The 26,811-nt window shown below is 39.0% G+C and overlaps 2 protein-coding genes across 3 annotated transcripts in view; one reads left to right on the top strand and one right to left on the bottom strand.

The window, feature by feature from the left end:
* The first annotated feature begins 74 nt into the window (after positions 1–74).
* slc66a3 (solute carrier family 66 member 3) lies at positions 75–10,631 on the top strand. The gene is made up of 7 exons (XM_059352827.1): positions 75–326; positions 4,428–4,510; positions 6,511–6,580; positions 6,704–6,761; positions 7,119–7,239; positions 8,724–8,765; positions 10,158–10,631. Exons 1-7 carry the CDS (start codon positions 181–183, stop codon positions 10,256–10,258), a joined length of 621 nt encoding a protein of 206 aa, XP_059208810.1. The 5' UTR covers positions 75–180; the 3' UTR covers positions 10,259–10,631.
* A 391-nt stretch (positions 10,632–11,022) lies between these two features.
* Positions 11,023–26,811, bottom strand: part of rock2a (rho-associated, coiled-coil containing protein kinase 2a) — a 48,668-nt gene continuing 32,879 nt past the window's right edge. Inside the window, exons 17-32 of one of the 2 annotated variants that reach the window (XM_059352825.1) lie at positions 26,114–26,273; positions 25,241–25,401; positions 23,546–23,730; positions 23,368–23,437; positions 22,813–22,916; positions 22,423–22,609; positions 20,602–20,695; positions 20,429–20,523; positions 20,135–20,329; positions 19,777–19,945; positions 18,960–19,030; positions 18,787–18,875; positions 18,567–18,645; positions 17,441–17,705; positions 17,139–17,343; positions 11,023–13,435 (exon numbers count right to left, since the gene is read on the bottom strand). In XM_059352825.1, coding sequence (XP_059208808.1) covers positions 13,432–13,435; positions 17,139–17,343; positions 17,441–17,705; positions 18,567–18,645; positions 18,787–18,875; positions 18,960–19,030; positions 19,777–19,945; positions 20,135–20,329; positions 20,429–20,523; positions 20,602–20,695; positions 22,423–22,609; positions 22,813–22,916; positions 23,368–23,437; positions 23,546–23,730; positions 25,241–25,401; positions 26,114–26,273 — 2,133 coding nt within the window. In that variant the 3' untranslated portion in view covers positions 11,023–13,431. The remainder of the gene's footprint in view (positions 13,436–17,138; positions 17,344–17,440; positions 17,706–18,566; positions 18,646–18,786; positions 18,876–18,959; positions 19,031–19,776; positions 19,946–20,134; positions 20,330–20,428; positions 20,524–20,601; positions 20,696–22,422; positions 22,610–22,812; positions 22,917–23,367; positions 23,438–23,545; positions 23,731–25,240; positions 25,402–26,113; positions 26,274–26,811) is intronic. The other variant, XM_059352826.1, reaches the window with a different exon arrangement.

Here is a 26,811-nt window from a genome sequence, read left to right as displayed (position 1 = left end):
ATGCTTTCAAACTAAGCGCCCCTTTCTTTTATTTGGAAAAAGTAAAGCGGAAACGCTTTCTAAACTCGTCTACCTTGACAGTGGTGACAGCTCAGCAGCAGCATCAGGCTGCCACTTTTAACAAAGTCCTGTGAGATCAGCCAATCTAAAGCTCACATTTAGTCCTTCTATCTCCAGATAATGGAGTCAGATACGTTGTTGCACGCCGCGAATTTCAGCACCTTGTTTGTGTGCATGGTGCTCAAGTTCCCGCAGATCTTTGTACTGATGCGGGCGAAATCCACAGCTGGAGTCAGCCTCAACAGTCTGCTGCTCGAGTTGACCGGGTACGTGATTTTATGCTAAATGTTGTTATTCGTCTTTAAAATGTGCAACTTTATCCGGAAGTGCAAATTGATTATAACCACTGTGCTAAGGTAAACAAGGCATTACTAATATTATTCAGTGCTGGTGTTGATGTGATGTTGTCTTCCTGTTCCTCGACTACAACTTCAGTGAGGAGAACCCCACCTCCGAACTCCATTTGAAATATGTGTAGTTTATTATCAACGTGGTTATAGGCAAAAACGCACACAATAATTTAGTGATTTTAAACTGCTACTGAATCTTATACTTATAATGGCGTTTTCGGCATACATCTGAACCGCAATGTACCTTTAATTTAGATAAAACTTTATAAAAGCTACATTTTTGCTCCACTATCCTCAGTAGGGGAGACCGGGGTCAGTTGTCACACGTTTTACTCCTACTTTAATTTCTCATCATCAACACATCTTACAACAGCCATTCCTATATCCGAGTGAAGCTCGGAGTTTTAAATTGAAGTGAAGAATAAGTTTCATTCTAATAACTTATTTTAACAGGAAATTATTAATCACCAAAGACATGGGGCTGGTCTTACGGATTGGCATTTCAAGCAAAAATAGGCCACTATTAGCTATTCACTGGTAACTATTTAACGATTTTTTGAAGATCAGGCAAATTATGAGGAAAATCTGATGATCTCAACACTATAGAAGTTAACAATGTTGTATATGACATAATATACTAACGTTAAATATCTCCCCTACCACACTGCTGGCCTTTGATGATGGAAATAAATGCATTATGAGCATTATATTGGTGTGAGCATATGGGTGTAAGGCCAGTTTATTTTCTAGATGAAGTGTAAAGTAGGACATGTAACCTACAGCAGAGATTGTCACATAGTCAGTCTAGCAGCGTGCACTGTGGTTTATAATCCAGTGGCAAGCAGCAGAGACTGAAAGACACCAAGCTGCTCTCAACAACCCGATAATTTAATTCACCACAGGGGTCAAGAGATTAGAGCCACAGCTGGCATCAGGAAAAGTAATATTTGCATTTTGGGACAACAAACTGCAAATTTCTGCCCGAATGTTATTACATAAATAGGAGTGTAAAAGTGAATGTACATGTATATATATACTTAACTATATCGTCTGATATATCTATATTGGAATTCTTTTACTCCCTATTTTCTGTATTTGTCCCAAAAATCCACTATCAATCAAGCTTAACTTTACAGTTAGTATTAGCTAGTGAAGATATTAACTTTCATATTTTTTTTCCTTTCTCTTATTACCAACCTGCACACAGTGCTGGTGGAGAACAAGTCATTGAACACATGCCACCACATTTGTTATAATGTGAACAGTGATCAACATTATTAATGTTAGGCCTACACAGTCTTTATGTCATTATTATTGCTGTTAGTATTATTTTTTTCTTCTCTTATGTTACTTCCCTTGTAAACGCAATACAAGGTATCCGTTGGTTTACCCTCTTAAATAAGATACATTAAATAAAATAAAACAACTTTATTCTCTTCTCCCTTAGCTCATCTGTGCGAAATTGGGTTAAAAATCTGTGGAAATTCTTAATATAATTTAATTCAATCAACTTTTTAATAACAGAGATAACGTCTTATTTTAAAAAACAAAACAAAAAAAGTTCTATTTATTTTTTACTATTCTTTTTTTTTAAGAGAAGTTGCACTCGGATACTATGTAGTTTGTGTTTCTAAGGCTGTATAATTTCTCAGTGTCCCTCTGCCTCTTCCCGGTGCCTGGCAGTCCCTGCACTGTCCTTAATGTCTCTGCTGTGCTGGTGAGCGATGACCTGCTGTTTTTGTGCATGCTACAGTGAAACAGCGAACCCTTAAAGCTGCACTAGGTATAATAAAAGTTATTCTGTAAATTTATATATTCACACTGCCATCACTAATTGTAATGAACCTATGATGTTGCCTTTGTCACTGGAGGGAAATCTGACCACATCTCACAGGTGAAAGAAGTAACATTTTTTTACCCCACAGTATAAAATACCTTTATTAAACAAGTTGACAGTAAAAACTCACTTTCCAGCATGTGTTAGAGCAAACACTGCTCCAATATGATCAAAGCTTTTTGCTTGTAAAAATGAATTACCTCTTCATGTAAATTATAAGCCTCTGTAGGATGATGTGGCATATCCTTGTTCAGATAGACCTTGAATAAAATGACTTAATGGCTTTTGAAAGTGTGAAATTTAATTCTGTCTCAACAACTGGTGTCACTGAGAGATCTTTATATTCTATGAGTGAATTCCTCGTGCAGCTTTAACTTGAATTTGGTCTTGATTGTTTACCATTATTGCAGCTTCACCTCACATCCGTTCCACAGCCATCACATAGAAACCTATACACACCAGCAGTGTGTTAGCTTGAAGAGCAGCAATGGCGCTTCTAATAGGGGGCAAATGGAGGCCAGTGCCACTGTAATTTGAAGCCTGGTCTCTGATTAGTTCTTAGCCAACTCTCATAACTGCCTTAAGAAGCTCTGTTTTATGACTGTAAAGAATATACTGTATATATATATATATATATATATATATATATATATTTATATATCATATGAAACAAGAAGACCTAATTAATCCATTGGTACCAACCATGATATCTTGTAAGGAAGGGGGCTAATTAACGGCCCAAAGTTAGGCTAACTTTCAGCAACAGAAAAATTGACCAATAACAAAGGGGTCCCTTGACCTCTTACCTAAAGATATCTGAATGAAACTGGGTTCATGAGTCTTCCCTTTACAGACATGCCCACTTTATGCGAATCCCATGCAGTTTGGGGCAAAAGCATGCAGTTTTATGCATACTGAGGTCTCTGAACAGTATTGGAATTGCATTAATTGGATATCACTGGATATCTGAGACTCTTGATTCAATGAGCCCAGTTGTTGTCATGTGTGATGATGTTAGTCCTGATAGTAGCCAATTTATTTGAGTTATTTTAAAATCTGAACTGACTGCAAAACAAGTCCTGCTGCACAACCTCATAAACCACTAACTAGAGACATAGAGCATTCAGAAGATGTATGGCTTTCTGAGGCATATTGACACTAAAGGGGATTTCTCAGCAGTTTCCAGAACAGAAGTACCTGCCATCTAATGCCGAACTTTTGCTTCAAACTGTCAAAAGTTTGTTAAAAATGTTTCAAATTATTTTTCTATGATATTCCCCAAGGTCTTGGTCTTAATGAGTTTGGAGGGATTTTTGACCATTTACTGTATATCAGTTCTGGAGTGGTAAAAAATGTATCACAAACCCAAATACTGCTGCTATGAGACATAATTGAGCATGGGAATGACCGTAGCATGCTGTCACCGTTATTGTACTTGTGTTTTTATGATTGTGGCATGTAACACATGTGCTTGTAGAACACCATTGGTAAACAGGTAGGGCTGGGCGATATATATTTAGGCTGAATATCGATATACGATATATATCCCGATATTTTTATCCCAAAGCGATAGCAAATGTTAAGTCAAACTCAAAGCCAAATATGACAAGTCACAAGTAGTTTTATTGAAACCGTTTATTTAAGTGATTATAAATACTGTATAACAACATGAGTACCTTTTTTTTTCTTAATCAAAGCTCCATAAAGTGCACATTTAAATAAAAAATATCTTAAATAAAAATAGCCTATGAAATAAAATAGGCCAATCTTTTTCTGAAATGAATATATTTATATGAGAAAAGAATAACGAACATTACAAAAGAACTAAATATGACAAACCCTAGTAAGGGCAGCATTTATACATAAAGAAAGAAAAGATGTGAACTATATTGATATATGTGATATGGTGTAATTCCATATCACATTTAAAAATATATCAATATATTTTTTATATCGATATATCGCCCAGTCCTATAAGCAGGATGTGGAGTGATAAGATATTCTTCCACTGAAAACTACAATTGATCAGAGGCTGAGTTTGTTCAATTCCACCGCATCAGGCTTGTTGTGCCACTCACACAGTTTTTCTCATTTGATCATGAACTTTGCTTATTGCTTCATCATCATCAATATTAAACATTATATCACAATGCAGTAACCTGACACCATGTGCTTTACAGGTTCATTGTTTTCGTAACATACCAGATGTATTATGACTACCCACCTCCGACATACCTGGAATACCCGATCCTTATTGCTCAAGGTGAGTTATCATAGCATGGTTATTATCTTGTGGGCAAATATGTAATTTCCTGAGGAACTTATCTGATTCTGGTGTAGCAGCAGGGCTGGACTGGGACAAAAAATCAGCCCTGGCATTTTTGCCCTGACCAGCCCACCACAACTGATTACTCACAAACTATCTTAGTAGTCTACTGAACATGTAGATATAGTCAAGTCAATTTATTTATTTTATTTATATATACTACACTGCAAAAACCAACTGACAAAAAAATAAGAAATAAATAACTAGAACTAAGCAAATACATGCTTGAAACAAGTAAAATGATCTGCCAGTGCAGTAAGTAAATTTTTCCTTGTAAGAATTCTTTTAGTAAGTAAAAAAACCCAATGATGTCTTAAAATGAGTCCAAATATACTTATTTTGACCAATTGTGGCTTGAATAGTCCAACTGTTTCAGTATCTGTGGGTAGATACTGGTGGTACAAAATGCTTTCGAAATAGCATTTAAACTACATGCAACTAAAACTCTCAACTGGAACCAATATTTTAGGTAAAAACTCACCATATTCAACAGTTGAATAGCTTGAAAAGCATGAAAAAGCTCACAATGCCAATCATAAAAAAGAAGTCTTTACACAAGACTGAAATCTCTGTGTAACAATGAATCCACAATCCTCGGCTCTTGGCCCTCCCTCCACCTGTTTTTTTTTATCATTGGCCCAAAGACTCTACCAGAAACAAGGTAGTTCGGCCCAAAAGACTTGTCGGGCCATTACATCTGTGACTGATTGATTGATTGACAGCAGAAGGGGCCAAGGAGACCTCGGCCCTCTCTCTGCTGTTTTATTGTCCATTGGGCAATCAATCAACCAAAAAACTAACAAATATATATTATCGGCCCAAAAGACCTGCCGGCCCACCAGTATGCCAGATGGCCAGTCCAGCCCTGTGTAGCAGAGCATCAAACTGACCACATGGCTTCATATTACTCATGAGCGTTTGACAGAAAATCAATAGGCCATCTTTATGGTTGATGTGGGCAGTAATTGATGTCATGTCAGAATGTTCTAGTACCACAGTAATCACATGTAATGTAGAAATAAATTACTTGACATGGGCATTAAGTCATTTGTGACCTTTTATGGATCTCACTCCTACTGAACTCAAGCCTCCAGAGCACACAGCCCATATTCACTTTTACTGTTGATACTTGAAGTATATTTTGATGCTGGCACTTTAAGTAAGTTTTTGAATGCAGGACTTTTACTTGTAGTGAAGTGATTTTGCAGTGTTGTATTAGAACTTTTACTTTAGTAAGGGATCTGAATACTTCTTTCACCCGAGGTGAAATGAAACCCAGTCCTGTGAAACATGCAGCCCACTGATCACCAGTAGTGGAAAGTACATTTACTCAAGTACTGTACTTAAGTACAATTTGAGGTACTTGTACTTCACTTGAGTATTTACATTTTATTTAATTTTATACTTCTACTTCACTACATTTTGAGGCAAATACTGTACCCTTACTCCACCACATTTAGCTGACAGCTTTAGTTACTTTGCAGGTCGAGATTTAACATGAAATCATGATCAATCTAAAATAATAATAATAATTACAAAAATAATAATTACAATTTTTTAAAATTGAATTTTATAACAGCATATTAAGTAGTAAAATGGGCCCTATCTTTCCAAAATAAAATGCTGCTTACATAAATGCATCAATACAAATAATGTTATAATATATTTGGAATATATAAAACAATCTGAGTGGGTCCATTCTGCATAACGAGTACTTTTACTTTTGATACTTTAAGAACGTTTTGATGCTGATACTTTTGTACTTTTTGAATGCAGGACTTTTGCTAGTAGTGGAGTATTTTTGCAGTGTGCTATTTGAACTTTTACTTTAGTAAGGAATCTGAATACTTCTTCCACCCGTGGTGAAATGAAACCCAGCCCTGTGAAACATGCAACCCACTGATCCCTCCATGTTCTAACCTGCCCTGTGTCCCCAGACGCCATCCTTCTGCTCCTGATCCTTCACTACAACGGCAGCCTGCGGCAGAGCCTCCTCTACGCCCTGTTGTATCCTTTCATCACTTTCCAATACAAAGTGTTCACTCTGTTAAAGAAAATCAATGGCCCATCAGGCCCGTGTTGTTACCTCTTACACTGTCACGTGTTGCTGCCTTAACGTAACGTGTCCAGGTTTGTCGGCGGCTGGAGGCTCCTCACTCTGGAGAAGTGGATCATAGATTTGGCGATGGTAATAAATCAGTGTAACATCAATCATAAGTCACAGTATGTCACAAAGTAAGCAAAGAGATGGCATGTCATCAGTCAGGAGTAATGAGGTGGAGATCTGAGCAGAAAGTCATCCAGACCTCATTGCACCTGGCCTGTCTCAGGAAGACACCCAGACCTTATAAATGCCAAATGGTCTTGTTGGTTAATGAGATGAATGTGTCTGAAGGTGTGTTGCATATAAATAGGCGAGAGCTGTGATTCCATCAAAAAGTTTTCACAGACTGAAACTGAAACTTTAAAGCTGAACTGTAGAGTGAAACTGGTCAAGTTGTTCTATGAACCAGCAGAAATAACAACCAGTATTCTCTCTCCTCAGAGCCTGTGTACATTCATCAGTGCAGCCAGTAAATTTGCCCAGCTGCAGTGTCTGTGGAGGTCTAAGGACGCTGGACAGGTCAGCGCCCTCTCCTGGGGGATGGCTACCTACACATGCACGGGTGAGTATCAGTACTGGACATGAAAACACAGCAGCTGCTGCTCACTGTCCAAACATTGACATTCCAGAACAAGAATAACTCGTTTTTTATCTAATGTCCAAACTTTTTGCTCTCCACCACCTCCTGAGGGAAATATTTTGCTTTTTAGCCACTAGATGCTCCACTATGTTCATCAGCTATTCACCAATTTCCTCTACTATTTGTCGGTGGATGGGTAGCAATATAGTGGGAGATTTAACACTAAAAACAGCTGGAAACTATAGAGTATTAGTTCACTATTAGAGTGAAACAAAACATGTGTTGCAGGCTGTAAAACCGAAACAAGGAGCTGAAAGGTGCTAAAAAGCAACTTATACCAGGGGAACTGCAAAGAAAATCCAAAGAAATGCAGCAAAAGTGCCCTATTTGATGCACCTATGGTTGCTAAAAAATGATAAATTGTCCTCTAGAGCCCTGTTAGCATTGGACTTGTTTTACCTGCAGACCTCTAGTAATTTGTAATGATTGTGATGGTCATCTATGATCTTAGACCACTATGAATCTGTGCAAAAAGTAAAAATTCAACGATTTGACGCAAGACTACAGGATGGTCCGTAGTAATATCCTGAATTCCTTTGAATTCAGGTACATTTTATCGACTTCATATACAAGGTTTACTGGCGGTCCCTGGGAGCTGTGTGCTTCTGACATTGCCATCTCTTCCAGGCAACAGCAGCTTCTGCAGATCCGCAAATATAGAGCACCAGAACAAAAACACCAACAAACTAATGGCAGTAGTACTCTGCTGAATGAAATCCAATAAATATAATTTTCTAAAAATTTCTAATCAAATCAGACTATTTAATTAAGTTAAGTCAATCTATATTGTTCCTAAAAAAATGTTTTTCCAAATCCGTCCTTTTGTTTAAATTGTTACTTTTTTATATGTCTTTATACTTTTATACCTCTTCTGGTTTATATTGCTTGTTTACCATTTATTGCTATTTATTGTTGCTTCTTTCTATTTTTGCTGCTGCAACATTGAAAATGTCCCCATTTAGTTATGGTCAGCTTGTGATCACTGTCCGGTCTCTTATAATGACAGTCAGTAGCTCATTAATTGTATAATTAAGTGATAACTTTGGAAAATATCTCATTAGAATCAATTAGTTCAGGTTAATAAAGTTGTAAATCCCCAGAGTATTCTTGGATACAATAAATATGTATCAAAAAGGCTGCTCTCCACTTTTCAAACATCTTCTTCTTATCCTTATAAGTCATGTGTTTAACATTCCTAATATATTCTGAAATGCTCCACTCATTTATGAGACGTTGTCTTCTCCCTGAAGTACTGTTACTGTAATGTTGCTGTTCATGAATATGCATAATACTATTTACTCTGCTCCTAATTTAATAAATCAGCAATTCCACACTCCATTAATTAAATATTAGATGCTCTCTTTGATAATGAGGACGTCATTAACTCGGCTTCCTCTTTGTTCCAGCGCGGATTTACACCACCACAGTGACAACTGGAGACATGCAGGGTGAGTCAAACTGAATGACAAATGACTGTGGGATGTTTTATGAGCTCTATAAACATTTCAGAAGCAACTCTCTAAAAAGATTTGTTTCCTGAATAACCATCATCATAGTTACACATGAGCGAAGGAGTTTTTTGTGGTCTGGTTTGTTGCTGAGGAAAACTGACGTGCAGCAGGGAATCTTCTGGGTGCTCAGTCAGTAGGATCTAGCAGTATAGTATGTTTAAAAAAAATCTAAATAAGTAAAGTCTTTTGTGTCTCTTTGTGGTATTGTTCTCTCCTTATGGTCACTGTGTGTCTCTTTATGGTAATTTCTTTGTTTTTGTGGCTGTCTTACATCTCTCTGTTGCCATTTAATGTCTCTTTATTGGGGTTTTTTGTGTCTTTAGGGCTGTCTTGCATCTCTTTGTGGCTGTTAAGTGTCTCTTTGTGGTCAGTTTTTGCCTCTGTGTGTCTGTTGTTGTTTTATGCATCTTTGAAGTCATTGTGTCACTTTATGGATGTATTGTGTGTCTTTTGTAGTCTTTGTGACATGTCTACGTGGTTGTAAGTAATCTGTGTTTGTTTGTTTTATCTCATTGAGGTCACTGTGTGTCTTTGTGACTGTCTTAATCCATTTGTTGCTTCTAGGTGTCTCTGTTGTTTTAGGTCTCTTTGAGGCCACTGTTTCTCTTTATGGCTGCTTTGTGTCTTTGTGGCTGTCCTGCATCTCTTTCTGGTCTTGTCTCTGTTTTATATTTTATGTCTTTGAGGTCATTGTGTCTGAAGCCCATGGTGGTCATTTTGCATCTTTCTGAAGCCCTTTTATGTCTCTTTGTGTCTGTGTTGCATTTCTTTTGTAACTGTACTTTAGATAGTGGCCCTCCGGCTGTCTGACCCTTTGTGCACACACAGGCCCTTGTGGCTAGTGTGCTTGTATGTATGCATCTTATACCAAAATATTTCTTTACAACATAAGAAAAGTATTGCTATTCCTGTCTTAAGAATCAAAGGGAAAGTGAACCAGGATACTGAAAGAGAATCTGCCTAATGATAAATAGCCAATATTCTGACCAAATGTACACATTTAACAGAAAGGAAGCAGCCTTATAAACATGGGTGAATTTTGCAGGTCCAAATGAGTGATTTCACCAGTTCAAAGCCTCTGAGTTTATTTATTTTGCCCTTGTCCATCTGAACAAGCTACATTTTCTGCAGAGGAGATTAATATTTTGTGATTATTTGTACAGAAGGAAATATTTACTCAATTTAAATGACAACTTGTAGCAATTATAAGTTTTTGGAGCACCAAAGGACATTCAAATCAGCATGTAAAAAACTATTCCTTGACACCAGTGTGTCTGAATCCTCATTATGTTGCATCTTAAATCTTACTAAATCTCTCTCTTGTCACAGTTCTGGTGCGCTTCATCGCCATGACTTTGCTCAATATGTGGGTGCTGCTCACTGTGCTGTACTACCAGAGGCACAGCAGCAGGACCAAGAAAGAGGACTAAGCTTTAAAAAGGTGGATCCTGAGACCTGTAAACGTGCGGTTCCCTTCCGTGTCTTCCAGCTGCATCCCTCCGGACACAGCCACGACTGAAAAACAAAACTGATTAATAACAACGGTTATAAACAGCTTTTGTAATACTGACCCATAAAATGTGCTTTTTTTAAAATCTTTTTACCTCAGTATTAAACCCATACACCTTGATTTAACATTCCAGTGACAAAAAAATCTGCTCTGGCTTGTAGTAAGAGCAGTGAACAATGCATTTTCATACTGTTGTGTTATTAGATAGATGTTCCTACTCAGGATATGAAATACTGTATTTTGAAAAGTACTTTTCTGAACTATTTTAATAAAGCAAACATTCAAGCTTCTTACACGGTCGTAATTTCAGTCTCATGCATTAAAAAACATGTTATAGAATTGTAGCTTTCTTTTCTTTTAGAGACAGAAAAATAATCAAAACCCAAAGGCACATCCATGTCTTTATTGTTGAAGTAGTTATTATTATTATAGCGCTGTTTGATAGCAAACATGCAATCTGGATGTAGAGCCCTTAAATACAAAGTGGACAAGGCTGTATAAATAATATAATGTGCACTGTATGGCATGTAAAATATATACTGTGTATATTTATATGTATAAAACATGCTTCTTGGTTAAAGGAGAGCACTCGGTAAACACTCACACACACACGCACACACACACACACACACAAATAGTTACTCTCTTGCTATATAAGCCACATACACAACAATGTGCCCAAACTCAGAGTTTGGTTACTTTTAATACAAAAATATCAGGACAAACACTTTTAGAAAAAACTTTCAATGGAATAGTGCTGCTCAGTATTTTGACTCATGGGATATGATTGCATACCTTCATTATTTCTGCTTCTTATTGGTTAATTCCCCTCGATCATTTTCACTGCCAGGAATGACTTAAAAACTACATTTCTATCAGGTGGAGGCCTGTGGGTGACAGCACTTGAAGGGATAGTTTGGATTATTTGGAGTGGGGGTTGTTTAAAGGTAATTCTCCATAGTCAGTGTATTACAGGTGGTCAGCACAGCCCCAGTTTAGAGAAGCAGACAGGAGCACCAACACAGAAGTTAAGTATGTACTGCTCAGGTCAGGGGCAGCCGCTAAATGTATTTTAGCCACCTAAAAGTAAAAATGTAAACAGTTTTAAGGTCCTGTACACGACATTCAGAGGTACATCTCAGAGCCTGAGCTGGGATTTCCTCCACTGGGTACTCACATGCACAAACTGGACCCGCTACCCTGTAAGAACAAACTCAGAATTATACATTACACAGAGGGAGCCAAACTTAATCCAAATATCTGTTAACTGCTATGTTTATGCTCTGAATGTGTACGCTTTATTTACAATTTTTTCACAGTTTTACCTTCTGTCAGACAGCCCCCTGGAGAGCTGAGGCTACGCCCTCTTCAGATCCAGCAGACTCCATTGACAAAAGCAGTAATTTAACATCACAGAACACAGGAGTCGTCAGTCTACTGCTGCCTCGATCGATTTGTTTGTTTGTGTAATTGTGTGACTTTGGTGAATTGGAACCAACAACTTAGTCACACAATAACACAAACAAACTAGCTGATGGAGGCAGCAGTAGACCAGCAACTTGCATGCTCTGCAAGGTAAAAAAAACTTTGTCAAAGGAGTCTGGTAGTTTTAGAAGAAAGCATAGATGGACATAACAGCCTCTGTTACATGTTAAAGAGTGCTGTCTGACGGCAAGGTAGAAATATTCTAAATAAAGCACACACGTAAATGAATATCGATTTTTTTTTTAAGGTGGTTAAAATATGTTTTGGTGTCCCCATCCACAGCAGTACATTGCTCAGCTTCTGTGTTGGTACTCCTACTTGCTTCCCCAAATTGGGGACATAGTGACCGTCACCTAATGTAGGTAGTAATACATCGAATGTGGTTGAGTTCCTCATTACAACCACATTCCAAAAAACCTGAACTATCCTTTTGAGTGTGAGGCCTGAAAAGGCAAACACATGCAAGTTCACTCAGAGTAGTTTGTGATGAAAGGGGGCTTCAGTCAAGTATATTTGGATACAAGTAATACAATGCCTGCGTGTCGTCTCTGGTAAAGCCCAGATGTACATTCAAACAATAAAAGGAGCCGAGCTCGGATCAGAAAAGCATTAACGGTGCACCCCGATGAACTCAGTAAACATTAACCATCATAACTGACTTATGGGATTGTGAGGATCTCATGTCTGGGCCTCCATTTAATGCCATTCAGAGCAGGATTCTGTTCACTTAGAACCGTTACTGTAGTCATACAACGACAAACTGGTGATTCAGAGCGCGCCTGAGTCAGAAATCTGAATAAGAGGCACTCAAGGAATTATTTGTTCAAACACTGGAGGAATCTGACACTCCTTCCCCACCTTGCAGACTTTCCTAGGAGCTTCTAAGTACCTCATTCAAGTTTCTGTGACCCGTGTGGACGTGCACCTGAAGCAGAATCGTGAAAAGCAAGAAGCTACAATCAATGTGTTAAAGAGTTTGAATAAGCCAAAGTACAGATACTGTATCTGGGATCAAGTTCAACAATCTCGGCTGTATTCAGCCAACAAATGACAAATGATTTACTATCTTCTGAGTGTAGTGTTCCCCATTAAACCCTTCATATCGTTCATAATCATTAAACACAAGAATGTCTTTTTTAATTTGGCCACAAGAGTCCCCAAAGGCGGTGAGGAGGAGCTGAGAGTCCAATCAGACAGTGTGTCCTGGTGAGAAGTGTTGAGGTAAGTGTGTCCCCTTCCTGCCAGCCCTTCTGTTCTCTTCTGTGGGAGCTCCACGAGCCACTCCAGCCCCCCACAAACACTTAATTTCTCTTGTCGAGGGCCCAAGAGAAGACTCCGGCTAATTTGCTTTCCAGCTTGGCGAAAAGATCACAGGTGCTCAGGTGAGTTTGATAGTCGTTACCGCTTCAAGTGCCTGGGAAAGAAGTTCGACTAAAGGGGGAAAAACAGACAGTAACTCTCACAGGCTGAAGCACGACGTGGCGGGATGTGGAGAAGTGATGTGGAGTTCAGTGTGCTGATCTGCAAACGGAGCTTTGTATAGTCTTTGATTTGGGAGGACACACACACCAGCACCACCCTGATGAAGCGCCACACTCTCAAGCGAGGTTAACTGAGGGGAGAGAGAGAAACAGATGCAAGATTAGTCTCAGCATACCTGTGGTATGTTCAAAGGGTCATGTCCTCACAGGATATAAATAACACTGACTGAAGAACGCTGCACACATCACCTGTACTCAATTATTCCACAGTGTTTCAGTCTGCAGACACTCAAGACGAAAAGTTTTCTTCACAGTGAAGATTCTACTGTGTGTACACACTTGTCAATAATTGGTGTGCGAGAACTTTGTTGTAATAATATCTGGGAGTTTTTCCAGAGATAGCAATCGATCCTATGGATGGGTTATGAGAAGTTTTGTTTCTGGCTTTGATACAAGTTTTGTACCTCCATTTACCTCAATACTGTTGCTATTCATAGAAACATCAAATGATAAGCCTCTCTTTAAAGAGCAGTGTGTAGGATTTGGTGGCATCTAGTGGTGAGGTTGTAGATTGCAACCAACTGAATACACCTCTCCTCACCCCTCCCTTTCCAAGCATGCAGCAGAGCCTACGGTGGCCCTGGTTGTCTGTTAATCTGCGAACTCTCAGTGTTTGTGCAGGAAAGCTGTTGAAGTCTGACATCTCTCTGCAAAAAATCAAAAAAATGTAAGAAGAAACTATCAGGTAGCTTTCTTTCCATTTCATAATGAACTGAGGATATTTTTACACTTTTCAATCTGTGCAGTCCGCCCAGGGATTCAAGTTGGTGAGTCATGGTGGCGTGCTGCTAGGTTGGCTTGAAAAGGGCCAAGCCAGGTTAAGTGGGTCATTGTCTGGTTGTGTGTTTACAGCACTTCTTGGTATTATTAGTGCTCGCTGTGCACACTCTCCCTGTGGGGAGGCACAGGGCCCTCCAGGCATGACTGAGCGGACTGTCTTCAGTGCATCGTGTTGCCAATGTTGGCAACCAACCCAACCTGTCTTGAAACACGAACCCTGTCTCATTTCCATGCCCTCTGAGTGGGACTTTTTTGCAATGTTATTATGCATGTGAGTCAATTGACAGACTTAGTTGAAATATAAATTACAGTAGCCTAACTTTGTTCCAAAATATAAGAAATCTGCATGCCTTGAAGATGTCATTCTTTATATAACCTGCTTATCTATTGATTTTAAGCTAATATTTGTCTAGAATTTATCCCATTTGGCCGGAAAAGTGCATTTTTTTCTGACAGAAACAGTTGCCCTAAGGTAAAAACGCAAAAAAAAAAAGTCCTCTCTAGAGCTAGTATTACACACTGTATGTAGATGTACAGGGCTCTTTCTAAGTTTTTAGTTCCAGATGATTAAACACCAATTAAAACATTATTATTAATATTACATCCCATGTCTGCCAATAGATCCCGCTAAATCCTTCACACTGCTCCTTTAAATCTGTTTTTCTAAAGATATATGGCTGAGATATAAACTTTGAGGGACATTTTATAGCTGGAAAATAAACGTGTCAGTGCTCTCTGGTGGAGAAACTACATCATGAAGACACTGTTACTAAATTACTACCAACATATCTTTGTATACTGTAAGTTATAGTCCAGCGTATACCAATACATTTTATTGCAAACAATGATAAAGTAATATTATTTTAAAAACAAGGAGATATACTTCATTTTCACAAGAGTGCATGAGAAAAAGGTGGCATAATCAGACATTATCCAAATATTCAGCCCCTAAATACACATTTCAGATATTTCATTTAAAAACACCCAGTGGTGAACGTGATCCCCAACAAGCACATGCACTGGGACCAACATTTGTGGACAAAGTCCACCACCAGCACCACCACACACTGACAACCAGGACTGTGTCTGTACATTCAGTGCAAAAAGACTGGTTGTAAACTATACACACATTTATGGATTGAGTCGTTTACAGGGAAACGTCTGGGCAAAGGAAGAACAAGGTGGGAGACGTCGTCATTTGTACCACTGTGTACTGAGGGATTCTTCTCGCTTGATTTTGAAGCCATTTGAGCTGCGAGGGCTGAGGTCAGAGGGCGGAAGGTCATGTTTAGGTGAGACATGTTTAACGATTATGTGACTAGAGAACAGCTCCTTTATACTCAGCAGCTTCAGAGACAAGTTTTGTCTTTTGAAGTTTTCATGGTCTTCTAACGCTCAAAAAATATAATGGATCTTTCAATTCTTCAATGTAGCAGAGAATAAACATTCAGATTTAATATCATTCTCTCTTCACAGCAAATTGCAGACAGTAGCTTTGTAAACTGATGCTTCGTGGAAACGCTGTTCCACTGCCACTGAAATCAACACACTGCACAGCACACACAGTGTTACCATATGAGGTCATCAGAAATGAATAGAGGAACAATCATCATCGATATCATCCAATGCCCAGTGCCAGTCCTGAAGACCAAAGTCCTCCAATCTGAAAGGGGAGATTAGTTGTGACGGCACACACAGATTGGTTTCCATTAATAACGTCTATTCTGCTCAAGTGTAGGTACTTATTTAAAGAGATGATTAAGGAAAAAGGAGTTGGTTTCACACACCACGCAGCAACTTCAATAGGAATAAAAGGGGCCCGCCTCCAACACTGTGCCCTGCTCTCTTTATGCATCCAAGGTGAGCCTCACGCTCTGTTTTTTTCAGTTTATTGGCGGTTGGCAAGAGAGGAGCATTACCACCAAGTGGACTGGCCTAATATCAAACTTTTTATACCAACCCATTCCTAACCATTACCAGCAAATTTGGACTTAATTAGCCAGGAGCTAACAGTGGCCAATTTTCAGCATATCCTAATTTGACAATTAAGTCTTTTGCAATATTGTTTGCATTTCCTCTTATCCACAGGAACAATTAGTTCAGTGCCAGACTGGGCAAACACTCAGAAAGGAGGGATGATGTTTTATTCTATTGGTGAAGAAAGCATTAAGGCAAGGGGATTTAAACCCATGGTGCTTCTATCAGATATTACAGATATAATAGCTTCAATACCAGGCTCAGCATGAAGGCAGCAGCGGCTAAAGCTTTGTCATCTAATGGCTATAGTCATTATCACATCCACAGTCTGCCTCAATCAGCCAAGGCAGCACTTGCTGAGAGAGCAAGGTTAATTACCACCGCTGGTTATCTATCCAGCAGCAATGATACAGACTGGCGCCACCGCTGAAGGTGCACCCAATACGTCATAATTGAGCTCAGCCTTTTCTTTATAGATCAGACGGAGTGCAAAAAAATGTATTGCAGGGAATGCAAAGGAACTGTGACCTTCTAGGAGCTTGGTACAGAAACTCAGGATGTATGAAAAAGCAGTACTGTCCTGCAGTACAGGCATAAGAATCATTTGGGCATGCTGTAATAAAATGACACTATATTATAACGGGACTAATACACACAGGTATCATTAAGGAAGAGTAAGAACGAGTCTCCAAAAATCTTCAGTAACACCAGCAAAAGTCGCTAAATTTGTCACTAGTCGCTTTTTAAAATAATAGTTGCCAGAGGGGTCTACAAAGTCGCTAAGCTGGCAAGTTTTTCTGGACACAGATATGACATAATATAATCGATTCCGGGGAGAAAAATCACCCCATAAAATATTGCGATATGTACATGAATCGATTATTTTTCCCACCCCTACTATATACTGTTCCTACTCTAGCCTGTATGCAGATGATTGTTTAACTTCTCAATAGTGTGTATTAAAACACACAACCTAAAAAAAAAAGTTGCTCAAAATAATTTATTTTGTTCGTCTACCTGCTCTTACTGGTCGGGAGCTGTCGGCTGGGCCTCCTCATGGACTGGCTGGGCTGGACCTTCATTGAAGCGCGTGGCGAGGATCGTGCAAAGTGCTCTGCTGGTGGAGGCTTCTTGGGAATCTTCTTCACCAGTCGGTTCACCCACTTCTGCTGGTCCTCCTGGGACACGGCCAGCAGCAGCAGGTTCTTGGCATCATAGTTCACTGGTGGTGGAGAAAAGTTTTATGGCCAAGTTTTAGTCTTCAGTTGCACCAACAAACTCTTTACTTCACAGATCAGTCCTTATTGAAAGTTTCCTACCTTTGCATGGAGCGATGATCTCCTCCTTCTTGTCCATGTGGTCCTTGTGGCACTTGATGTGGCAGCGCCGGCACTCCAGAGCAGGTGGAGGCTTGAACATGTTCCATAGCGGCTTGGTGCACGCCTCACAGTTGGTGGGGAAATGGTAGAGCGTGGGGATGAACTCGTGGCCCTTGTGGCAGATGTAGCTGGACTTCTCTCCAATGGGCACATCAGCAGGAAACTCTGGCTCCTTTTTGCTTTCGCCTTCATTGGCATAAAGAATCTAGAAAGATAAAGAATGAGGAAAATGAGGATTTTTGTCTACATCTGTGCCTTTGAAACGTATCGATCATCTAGAGGTTTATATTTAAAAGGTACTTTGTGCGAATATTTACGCGACTTTCTTGGTTGCCTAAAATAGCCTGTGGACTGATCTCTATATAAAGAACTGAATTTGGTTTTGCCGTGAAAATCCAATGGATGTTTATGTGAGAGTGCCTTGTGTCTCTTCAGCTCCCTTACAGCACCAACAGTGTTAAACAACCGTTAAATTAGCTTAGAAATGGAGTTAGCACAAACGTCTAAAAGCTGTTGAGTTGTGAAATGCACTACCAACAGGGTAAAGAAACAGAACTGAGTTTTTAAAATATGATGAACTAAAAAACTGAACTTTTAAGAGGACATAAGTGGATACAGACATGAGACATCAACAATTACAATGGGGAAAACTGTGTGATCCTGATACTCAGTATATTTAATGTTTTTTGTCATTTTGTCACAAAGTCATATATCCAGAGTCAGTTTGAGGCTAACTACACTTCTGTAAGTTAAGCTAAAGAATCTGACATCATTTATCTTGTGTTGTAGTATAATATGGATAAATCAGAAAGTTATGCCGTATTAAGGGCCTTAGCTTGCTAACAGCCAATTTGCCTATAGAGCGCCAAAAAAATAGTATGATATGCTAAAATCTAATAGTTTCAGGTATTTTGTTAGCTTCTGAGCCCAACGTTGTGTATTGTCGCACTGATCGTTTGTTCCCCCTGGTGGGCGTGGTCTTCAGAGTATGACACATGAGGCTCCGTCTCTATAGTTAAACACCCATTCAGAATTTCAATAATAAAACCATTGTTCTGGGACAGACCTGGAATATCCTTGGAATCTCTTTGGCGTCAGCACGGTATACATCTGTTTGAGTGACAGGCCTCACGTGGAAGAGTTTGCTGTGTGAAGAAAATAAATTAATGTCAGTTTCTCTCAATAATTCAGCTGCACCTCAATTCAACAACATACAGGAAATACTCATAACTCATGAACAAACTAAAAACTGACATCACTTCTGCGTAGAGGAGGATTATACTCACTCAATATCAAGCACCATGTATGGGATGGACTGCTCTTTGTCTTGCTCGTTGTTGTAGAAGAGAATCTTCTTGCTGCTCACAACAACATACTGCAGTAACAGAACACATGGTAAGGTTATGTTAAATCAAGCAGAGACTGTTGTACATCATCAAAGCAGCCTTATTTTCTGTACCTTTTTCTCCCATCCAAACTTCTTGGTGTTGTTTCTTACAGGGAGCGAAAGCCAGCCCTCCAGCCTTGTTTCTGAGTGGGTGGAAGAACAAGAGATGTGGAGTTTACAGCATTGAATTATTATGATCATCTCTGTGTTTCTATAAAATGCATTTTCCAACCAACTTCAATTTAACTGTAATTTTTGAATGCATTTTCTTTTTTTACATGCAAACTAAATTGCATTCGATCTAGTGTATAGTAGGGCTGGGCGATATGGACCCAAACTCATCCTGGTATTTTTAGGCCGAATGGCAATATACGATATATATGGCTCTTGCTAGTGTGCAGAGAGGAGCAAACAAATAGCGGTCATAAGTTAAGGCAAGATCAATAGATATTATATATCGGTATGGCGGTATTGTCTCAACTACATCTGCATCTCTTTCTAAAATATATCGGTATAACTCGTAATACCGATATACTGCCCATTCGTAGTGTATAGCAGTGATGTGAAAGCTTTTAGAATTTTGTGCTACCTTATACTTGTACTACATCTCCTTCTACAACAACAAAAATAGTGTACTTTTCCTCCCCTTCATGTCTAGTAAAAGCTATTAGTCTCCAGATGTGTTGATTTTAGATGTTTCGAATAATCTGAAGGATTGAAAAAAACTCCCCTACTTCTTAAACTAAAACGATTTGTAAACACTTGAATGCACAATGAATACATTTACTTTACTTTTTTCTTGAGGTAAAAGTAAAGTGCAGGACCTTTCCTTGTAGTAAAGCTGTTTTTACTTGCTTGGGAAATGTTTCCTCAGTGGTAGAGCTCTTACCTGTGTATGCATCATCAGTATCAAACTCCGGCCCACTGCTGACGCTGGCAGAGTCCATTGATTGAACACTGAGCGTCTGCAGGAGGGTCCTCAGCTGCTCGATGTCACTGTCCTTACTATCCAGAGCCATCTGTAGCTCAATACGCATCTGGCTCTCTTCAGATAGTTGCTGCAATTAAAGAACAGAAGAAAAACATGTCAAATCTAAGATGGACATGCTGGTCCAGACTATAAAAACTATTGTTTTTAAGGACTGGGAAATGATCTTCTGCTTAAAATTATATTATTAATAAAGAATGATCAGAAGATTAGAATACCGGTTCTACCTCACAGTGTAAAAGGTGTGTGTTCTACTGACCGCCTGCATTTCGTTGATCTCTCTCTGGTATTTGATGATGCTGCTGTTGAGTTTTTCCTTCTCTGACCTCAACTCCAGCTGCAGCTTCCTGTTCTCCTTCTCCTTCCGCCGCATGTCTGTGTCGTTACCTCGGCCTCGACCGCCTCCGGCACGATCCGGCTTCCTGTTCATGATCTCCATCAGCTTATTGACGGCCTGTAGACGGACACGAGCATAACAAAAGAAATGTCAAGCTGCTGTCTGTGTGTAGCTCATGTGCGGTTTGACTAGTAGTGAAGGCTAACACGGACTTACCTGAATTTTCAGCGTCCTCTCTGACTGCAGCTGCTTCTCATACGTCTGCTTAATCGTGTTGATCTGCTGCTCACAATCCTTCGACTTTTCTGATTCTGGAAAGAATGATAAATGTTAACCATCACAATATTTTGCTTACAATACTTTTTTTTTTTTTAAACATTTTGAATTACCTTCTATTGCCTCCTTTAGTTTGTTGTTCAACTCCTCTTTCTCATTGGCCAGGTTGGCTACATCACTGGTCAGGGTCCTATTGGCTTCCTCCAGCTGAACGGAGCAGGAAATACTGTCAGATTCACTATGATATGGGTAATTATGAGCTCTGTCTAAGCTGTCTGCAACCACCAACTGAGGGGTTTACCATGAATTTAGTTGGACAGAGCCAGGCTCTCTTTGCCATAGCTGGCTCAACAAGCCTGAAGCCACAATCAGAGATAACAGTCCATTAGCCCAGGTTTTCTTATTTAGATTGTGTGTACATTGCATTAAAGAGGCATTTAATGCATTACGAAGGTAACTTTAGCATATATAAAACCTATTACCTCAGCTGCTCATAGATTGGAAATTGACTACAGAGTGACACTGTTTCCAGAGGAGTTAAGTCAAAGCTGCTTTAAAGCTGATTTCAAGCTGAAAACTCAAAACAAAAAACGGCCCAGACCAGGTTTCCTGTGAACATAAGTAATTATGGCCATCTTAGCTAGGTTAAAAGTAGAGCCTGACGGATGTATCGGTTCACAGATATTATCGGCGATATTGACCTAATATGTGCCGTTATGAAAAGTTTTTTTTTCCACAGTTTATAATGCAGAGATAGTTTCTTGGTGGGATTTAGAAATGGTCTTATCTATTCAATTCATATATATTTTTTTATAATGAGCAAACAGTAATGATGTTTATTTAGCTATTCATGTTATTCCTATTTATTCTTTATTTTCTTAGTTATCATTAATAGAAATAGCAGAGATTGTTTGTATCATGTATAATAATGTATAACAATGTTAAATATTATTCAATAAAGTTTTATGTTTGAGAAAGCAGCTCTCTTGGTACATTTGCAGAGTGGGGAAAAATCAGTGCACAATCCACATAGAAACAATGTATTTTTGTTACAGCTCAAAGAAAAATACTATATTGGCTACCATATTGGTTATTTGTTCATTTTCCCCATTTTAAATCAGTTTTGGCATCTGTCTGAAAAATCCCATATCAGTCAGGCTCTAGTTAAAAGACAGCCACAGAAAATTGTGGCTTTACTGGGGATTTCCACCGGGCGTGGAACGGCTAAGCTGCGGTTTTGCTCCGTCCTCTGCCCGGCGTAAAATCCAACCGAGCACGTAACGGAAGCGTATCGAGCCAGCCGTATACACGTGAGATAATGAGAACACGCGATAATCCTGACCGTACAGGAGACTGCGAGATCCTGTGATAAACTGTGTGTATAAAGTAAACAAAAACAACAAACAGCTTACTTTGCTTCTCTGACGTGGAAGATCTGTTGATCTGGACATCTATCCTTATAAATGTGTTATGTCATAAATTATTGTATGCTGTTCCACTTCAACAATCAGTCTCTCGTCGTCCATGTCGCCGATCCTCTGAGACCCTTTGATTGATTGATTGCTGATCTGATGCCACCGGTCATAACGTAATGTTGATGTGAAGTAGTTTTAGGCTGCATGAACTGTGTATTGTGTTTTATTTTGAAGGGGGGCGGAAGTTTATTACGTTGATTCTGTGTCGGATTTCGCACCCGGTGGAAATCAGGCTTTAGATTCAGTGTACCTCACTAACACTCTATCCGTGGTACACCTCTCTGCTATCTGACTTGGGCTCCATGTCTTTATACAGCTTGGAAATGCAAACTATTATTGTACACCAAGTACTTCGTTACTCTCACCCTAATGTGATGAAAATGTGCTTTTCAGATTGTACAGTTTTTGTACAGCATATTAGTTGTGAAGGCAGGAGACAGAGGGGGTGATGTGACTCACCGAACTGATGGTGATGTCCTTCTCAGATAGCTCCTGACGATGGCGAGCCATCATCTCCTTCAGTTCCAGCTCCTTCATTATCTTCTCCTTCTCCAGGTCTGAGTACTGCTCCTCAGCGATGGAGCGCGCCAGCTGCTCTGAGTCAGCTTTTGTCAGTGTGATCTCAAGCTGAGCTGCCAATGAATCCCTGAAGGAAATAATAAAAAAAAAGAGAACAAATATTAATCACAAACCCAGAATATAAATATCTAATTCAGAGATGTAAATGAACATGTCTGCTTCAACTTTATTTTGTCTTGGTTTTGGCCACAAAAACAGCTTCTGACTTTTGTCACTGATGTTTAAAATGGATTAAGAAGAAAAGATATAATAGATTTTCAGTCAAAGCACCTCTCCTCCTGTTGCTCCTGCAGAGACTGCTGCACTTCTTTGTAGAGTTTGTTCCTCTCCTCACATTCCTCCTTCAGTTCACGGACCTGGGTCTTGTACAGCGTCTGCAAAACGCAGGAAACATGTCAAACACACTCACAGGTAATGCATTAACACACATTGTGATGCAACTATTTGCCTCCATGCACCTCATGAATGCAGCAGCCTAGTACTGTGCAATAACACTGGGAGGACCAGAAATGAAATAAAAATAAAAACAAATATGAACAGTGTAAACAGGCCATAAAATAAAAGGGAAACATATAATTTGTGTCATATTAAGCATTATCATATTCCATTTGCACAGATCATGTAAATGGAATACAGAGATGCATGAAAAATCATCATCTATTTCACAAACATAACAACATGCATTAGCTCCCAATACAAAAGGAAGGTTGTTCTGATGGCACATTACAGCCCACACACACAGCAAGCAAGATGCACAACCACAATGTGTTGCTCTTAGTCATCTGACATCCACATTCGTAATTAAAGAGCTGAATAAAGACTCACAGAGAAATACTGTTCAGCTTCTAACTGGTCCTGTAGTTCCTTCATTTGCCCGTCTGTGTCCTGTCTTTCTCTGCATTCATGAAAAAAAGAAATATGACATTACTCTTCATCCTCTTTGCATCAAAATATGAAGTTGAGTATGAATGCTTAAGAAGAATTAAATCAAATGGAAACTGACTTGCGCAGCTCTTGAATCTGTTTCTCCAGGCTGCGTTTAATGTCAAGCAGGTGGTTTGTTTCCTGCTTGAGTTGCTTCTCGGAGGTTCGCAGAGTGTTGAGCTGCTGGTTCTGGGCCTTCAGGTCATTCTGAGTCAGGTTACGCTTCTGGGTCTCCTGCTCGATCTTCAGCGTCAGATTCTTCACCTGAAGGAACAAACAAAATTAAGCTGTGTTAGAAATCACATTCAAATCAAATTTCCAAGCAGGCATTACTTGGATAAACTAGCTACACGTAGTGTTTTTAAAAGGTTAATTTCTCGCTTGAAGAAATATTAAAACTTAATAAAACCACCAATGAATAATAAGAACTGGATAAGGTGCAGTTGTCAGCCTTCCAGCCAATTTTTTTCCCAGTGGCCACCTGTGGCATTGCAGCAAAAAATCCCCCTGCAGCCCAGAAAGCATTTTCCCAAAAGATCACAATAGCAAAAGAGATGTCTAAAGACTGCAGACAGGAAACTTTGAATTGCAGACAAGCTCAGTTATGCTTCTTTCTATTATGAATTTTTGATCTATGAAGGTTTTATGTTTGTACAACTTTCCTCCAGCTGAGAAAAACAATTTTAAGGACTATGTGCAGAGCTCGAACTCGCAGATGGGGTGAGCAGGGGAAATACTGCTTCACATAACACGGAAGTAAACTAGGAAGCCAAAAACTTTTTTGCCATATGCACCGGGCAAGCAACTTGAACTGAGGCACATTCTATTAAAGTCGAATCAAATCTGATGCCAAATTTTGAAATTTAAAGAAAATGCTTCCATCAACTGGTTTAGAGCGAATAAACAAAGCTGCATTAACATACTTTTGTCAGAAGATGACAGTGTAATGTATTGCTGTAGGCTAATTCATCAGTAAACAATAAAAAAAACAGTAAATCAACAAAAAAAGAGGTTGCTAATCGAACAACTTTGGCAACACACAAGAGAAAATGGCAACAGCAGAAACAACTTCTTTTGGTTTTACCAGCAGAGCGGAAACAGCTGATCAGTCATGTCAGTTAAATGTTCGCCCGTTAAGCACATAACTAAATTTTGGTGTTTCCATCAAGCTTTTATAATGCAAGTCTTCAAAATGCAGACAGAAATTTGTTGATAGAAACACGACTTCTCACATCCTTGAAAACGTTACAGTAACTTTCCAAACAAGTGTTATTCGGATAAACTGCCCAAATATTGGGAATCTGACGCCTACTTTCTTGCCTGAATATTAAAACTTAATAAAATGACAAATTAATCTTGTTCATACTGTTTTAGCCTGGCTGAAAGCTCCAGTATTGTGTAGTCTGAAAAGGCACAATGCATGTTGGGGTTATTGAATTATAGTTATCATAGTTATTGAATATAATAAGTACAATAAGCTCAAGCTGTAAATGTAGTATGACATCCAGGCATTTCTAACATTGATAGAATCCACATACTATGCAATGTGAACGTACTATATACCGATTTCTACGTCACACTTCGTTTCAATAGCATGTAAGTATGCAATTTGTAACCCTTTTATTTAGATGTCTGTACTTCCTGTTTTTGTATTAACTGAATTACAGCTTCTCTACAGCTCAGACACATAAGCTGCAAGATCTGTTTCAGTAGGTGGCATTTCATATGTAAACACACACTTCTCCGTTTCCATGTACACATTATAAACACTCACCTCCTCCGTGAGTCGGTCCTTGTGTCTGCGCAGCTCGTCTAGTTTCTGCAGAGCCTGTTTATAGTCACAGTCCATCATGCTGCTGTGCTTCTCCAGGTCCAGGATCCGGTTCTCCAGCCGCATTTTGGCCCCCCGCTCCTCCGCCAACTTCTGCTCAATCTCTGCATGGGAGATGTGAAATTAATGTTAATTAATAAATGAACATTGTGTGTGACTTGTAGCAATGCATTGAAAGCCAAATTATTATTAATCTTTTTTGTTTGAATCTTGCCAAACTGCCTTTCCTTCATAACATCTACTAAGGGTTCGTACAGCTGTTTAAGAGTAAAATTTAGGCACTCTTCAAGCACTTTCAAGGTGCCTAAACCAAAAACTTTCAAACTCTTAAAGCATTTATCATAATATCTAGATTGATACTATAAATTCAGATGCAAGAAATAATATATCCCTCCAGCAATCAATTTAAATTGACATTTAGTTTATTTTAACAACTGTTTATATTAACTTTGATTGCATGTTGTTATCATAATTATTTAATGCTTGCTAATTTCCAGAGTAAGGTATCAACAGAGGATTTATCTGGCTATTAGCTAGCTTAGCTCGTCTGGTGTGGGACACCATGAGACAACAAAGAAAAATAAGCATTGGGTTGTTTCATTTCAAATATTAAGAAAAATAAAGATTTTTGGTTTAGATGACTGAAATGACTAACTCGATTATGTTGAAAAGTAAACATTTTTCAAGTAGTATGTTCAAATTCAAGTATATTTCTTACCTTGAAAACATAAAAAATAAGCATTTTCCAAAGTTCCATCAGACAGTTGAAGTAAAGAAGGAGGTATGGCAGAGAAAAGAAAAGGCCGGTGCCCTCACCCTTCATGGATTCTGACTTGGCGCCCTCGATGGTTACTTTGATCTTGCTCTTGTCAGCCAGCAGCGCCCTGGTGGCCTTATGAGAGGCCTGCTCCTGTTCCAGCTCCTGCTGCAGCACCTTCAGCTTGTAGGTCAAATCAATCTCCTTGTTGCTCTTCTCCTGCACAGAGAAACCCAAGGCAGAGATGTTCTCATGAACCACATGAAAGCGTACGAAAACTCAGCAACACATCCAAGAATATAATAATGACTTGATGCCAAATGCTGTACACTTGCTTAGACTTCCTACAGTAGAATATAGCTCTAAAGAGAGGCACTTAAATAACATAATCTGAAATCATTTTAAAGAATTAAAGCACTGAAGTATTATAATCGACACTTACAATACATTCATATAGTCAAAGAACAAAGATGTTCCCTGAAGTCTTTAAGCTTCAGGTACAATAATCTCTAAAAACAAAAAGGCGTTAAGCAGTCATAAAGGCAGCCTCTTAAATTGTTTTTTATATGATTTATCTTTCCTCTGTTGTGATGCAGAAACTGTGTCATAAAGAAAACACGAGACAAAATAATTGAATTAATGAAGAAAGTTTTGCGGGTACCAGATAACTCAAGACAAAATACTCAGATGTATGGCACAGATTTTGGCAAGTGTGTGAAGTTTTCTTCCAATTTGGGAAGTTCAGCTTCAGCTCCTA

The sequence above is a fragment of the Centropristis striata genome, chromosome 16 (genome assembly GCF_030273125.1).
Source record: "Centropristis striata isolate RG_2023a ecotype Rhode Island chromosome 16, C.striata_1.0, whole genome shotgun sequence".
In the NCBI taxonomy this organism is placed as follows: Eukaryota; Metazoa; Chordata; class Actinopteri; order Perciformes; family Serranidae; genus Centropristis; species Centropristis striata.
This window is presented reverse-complemented; position numbering and strand designations above follow the sequence as displayed.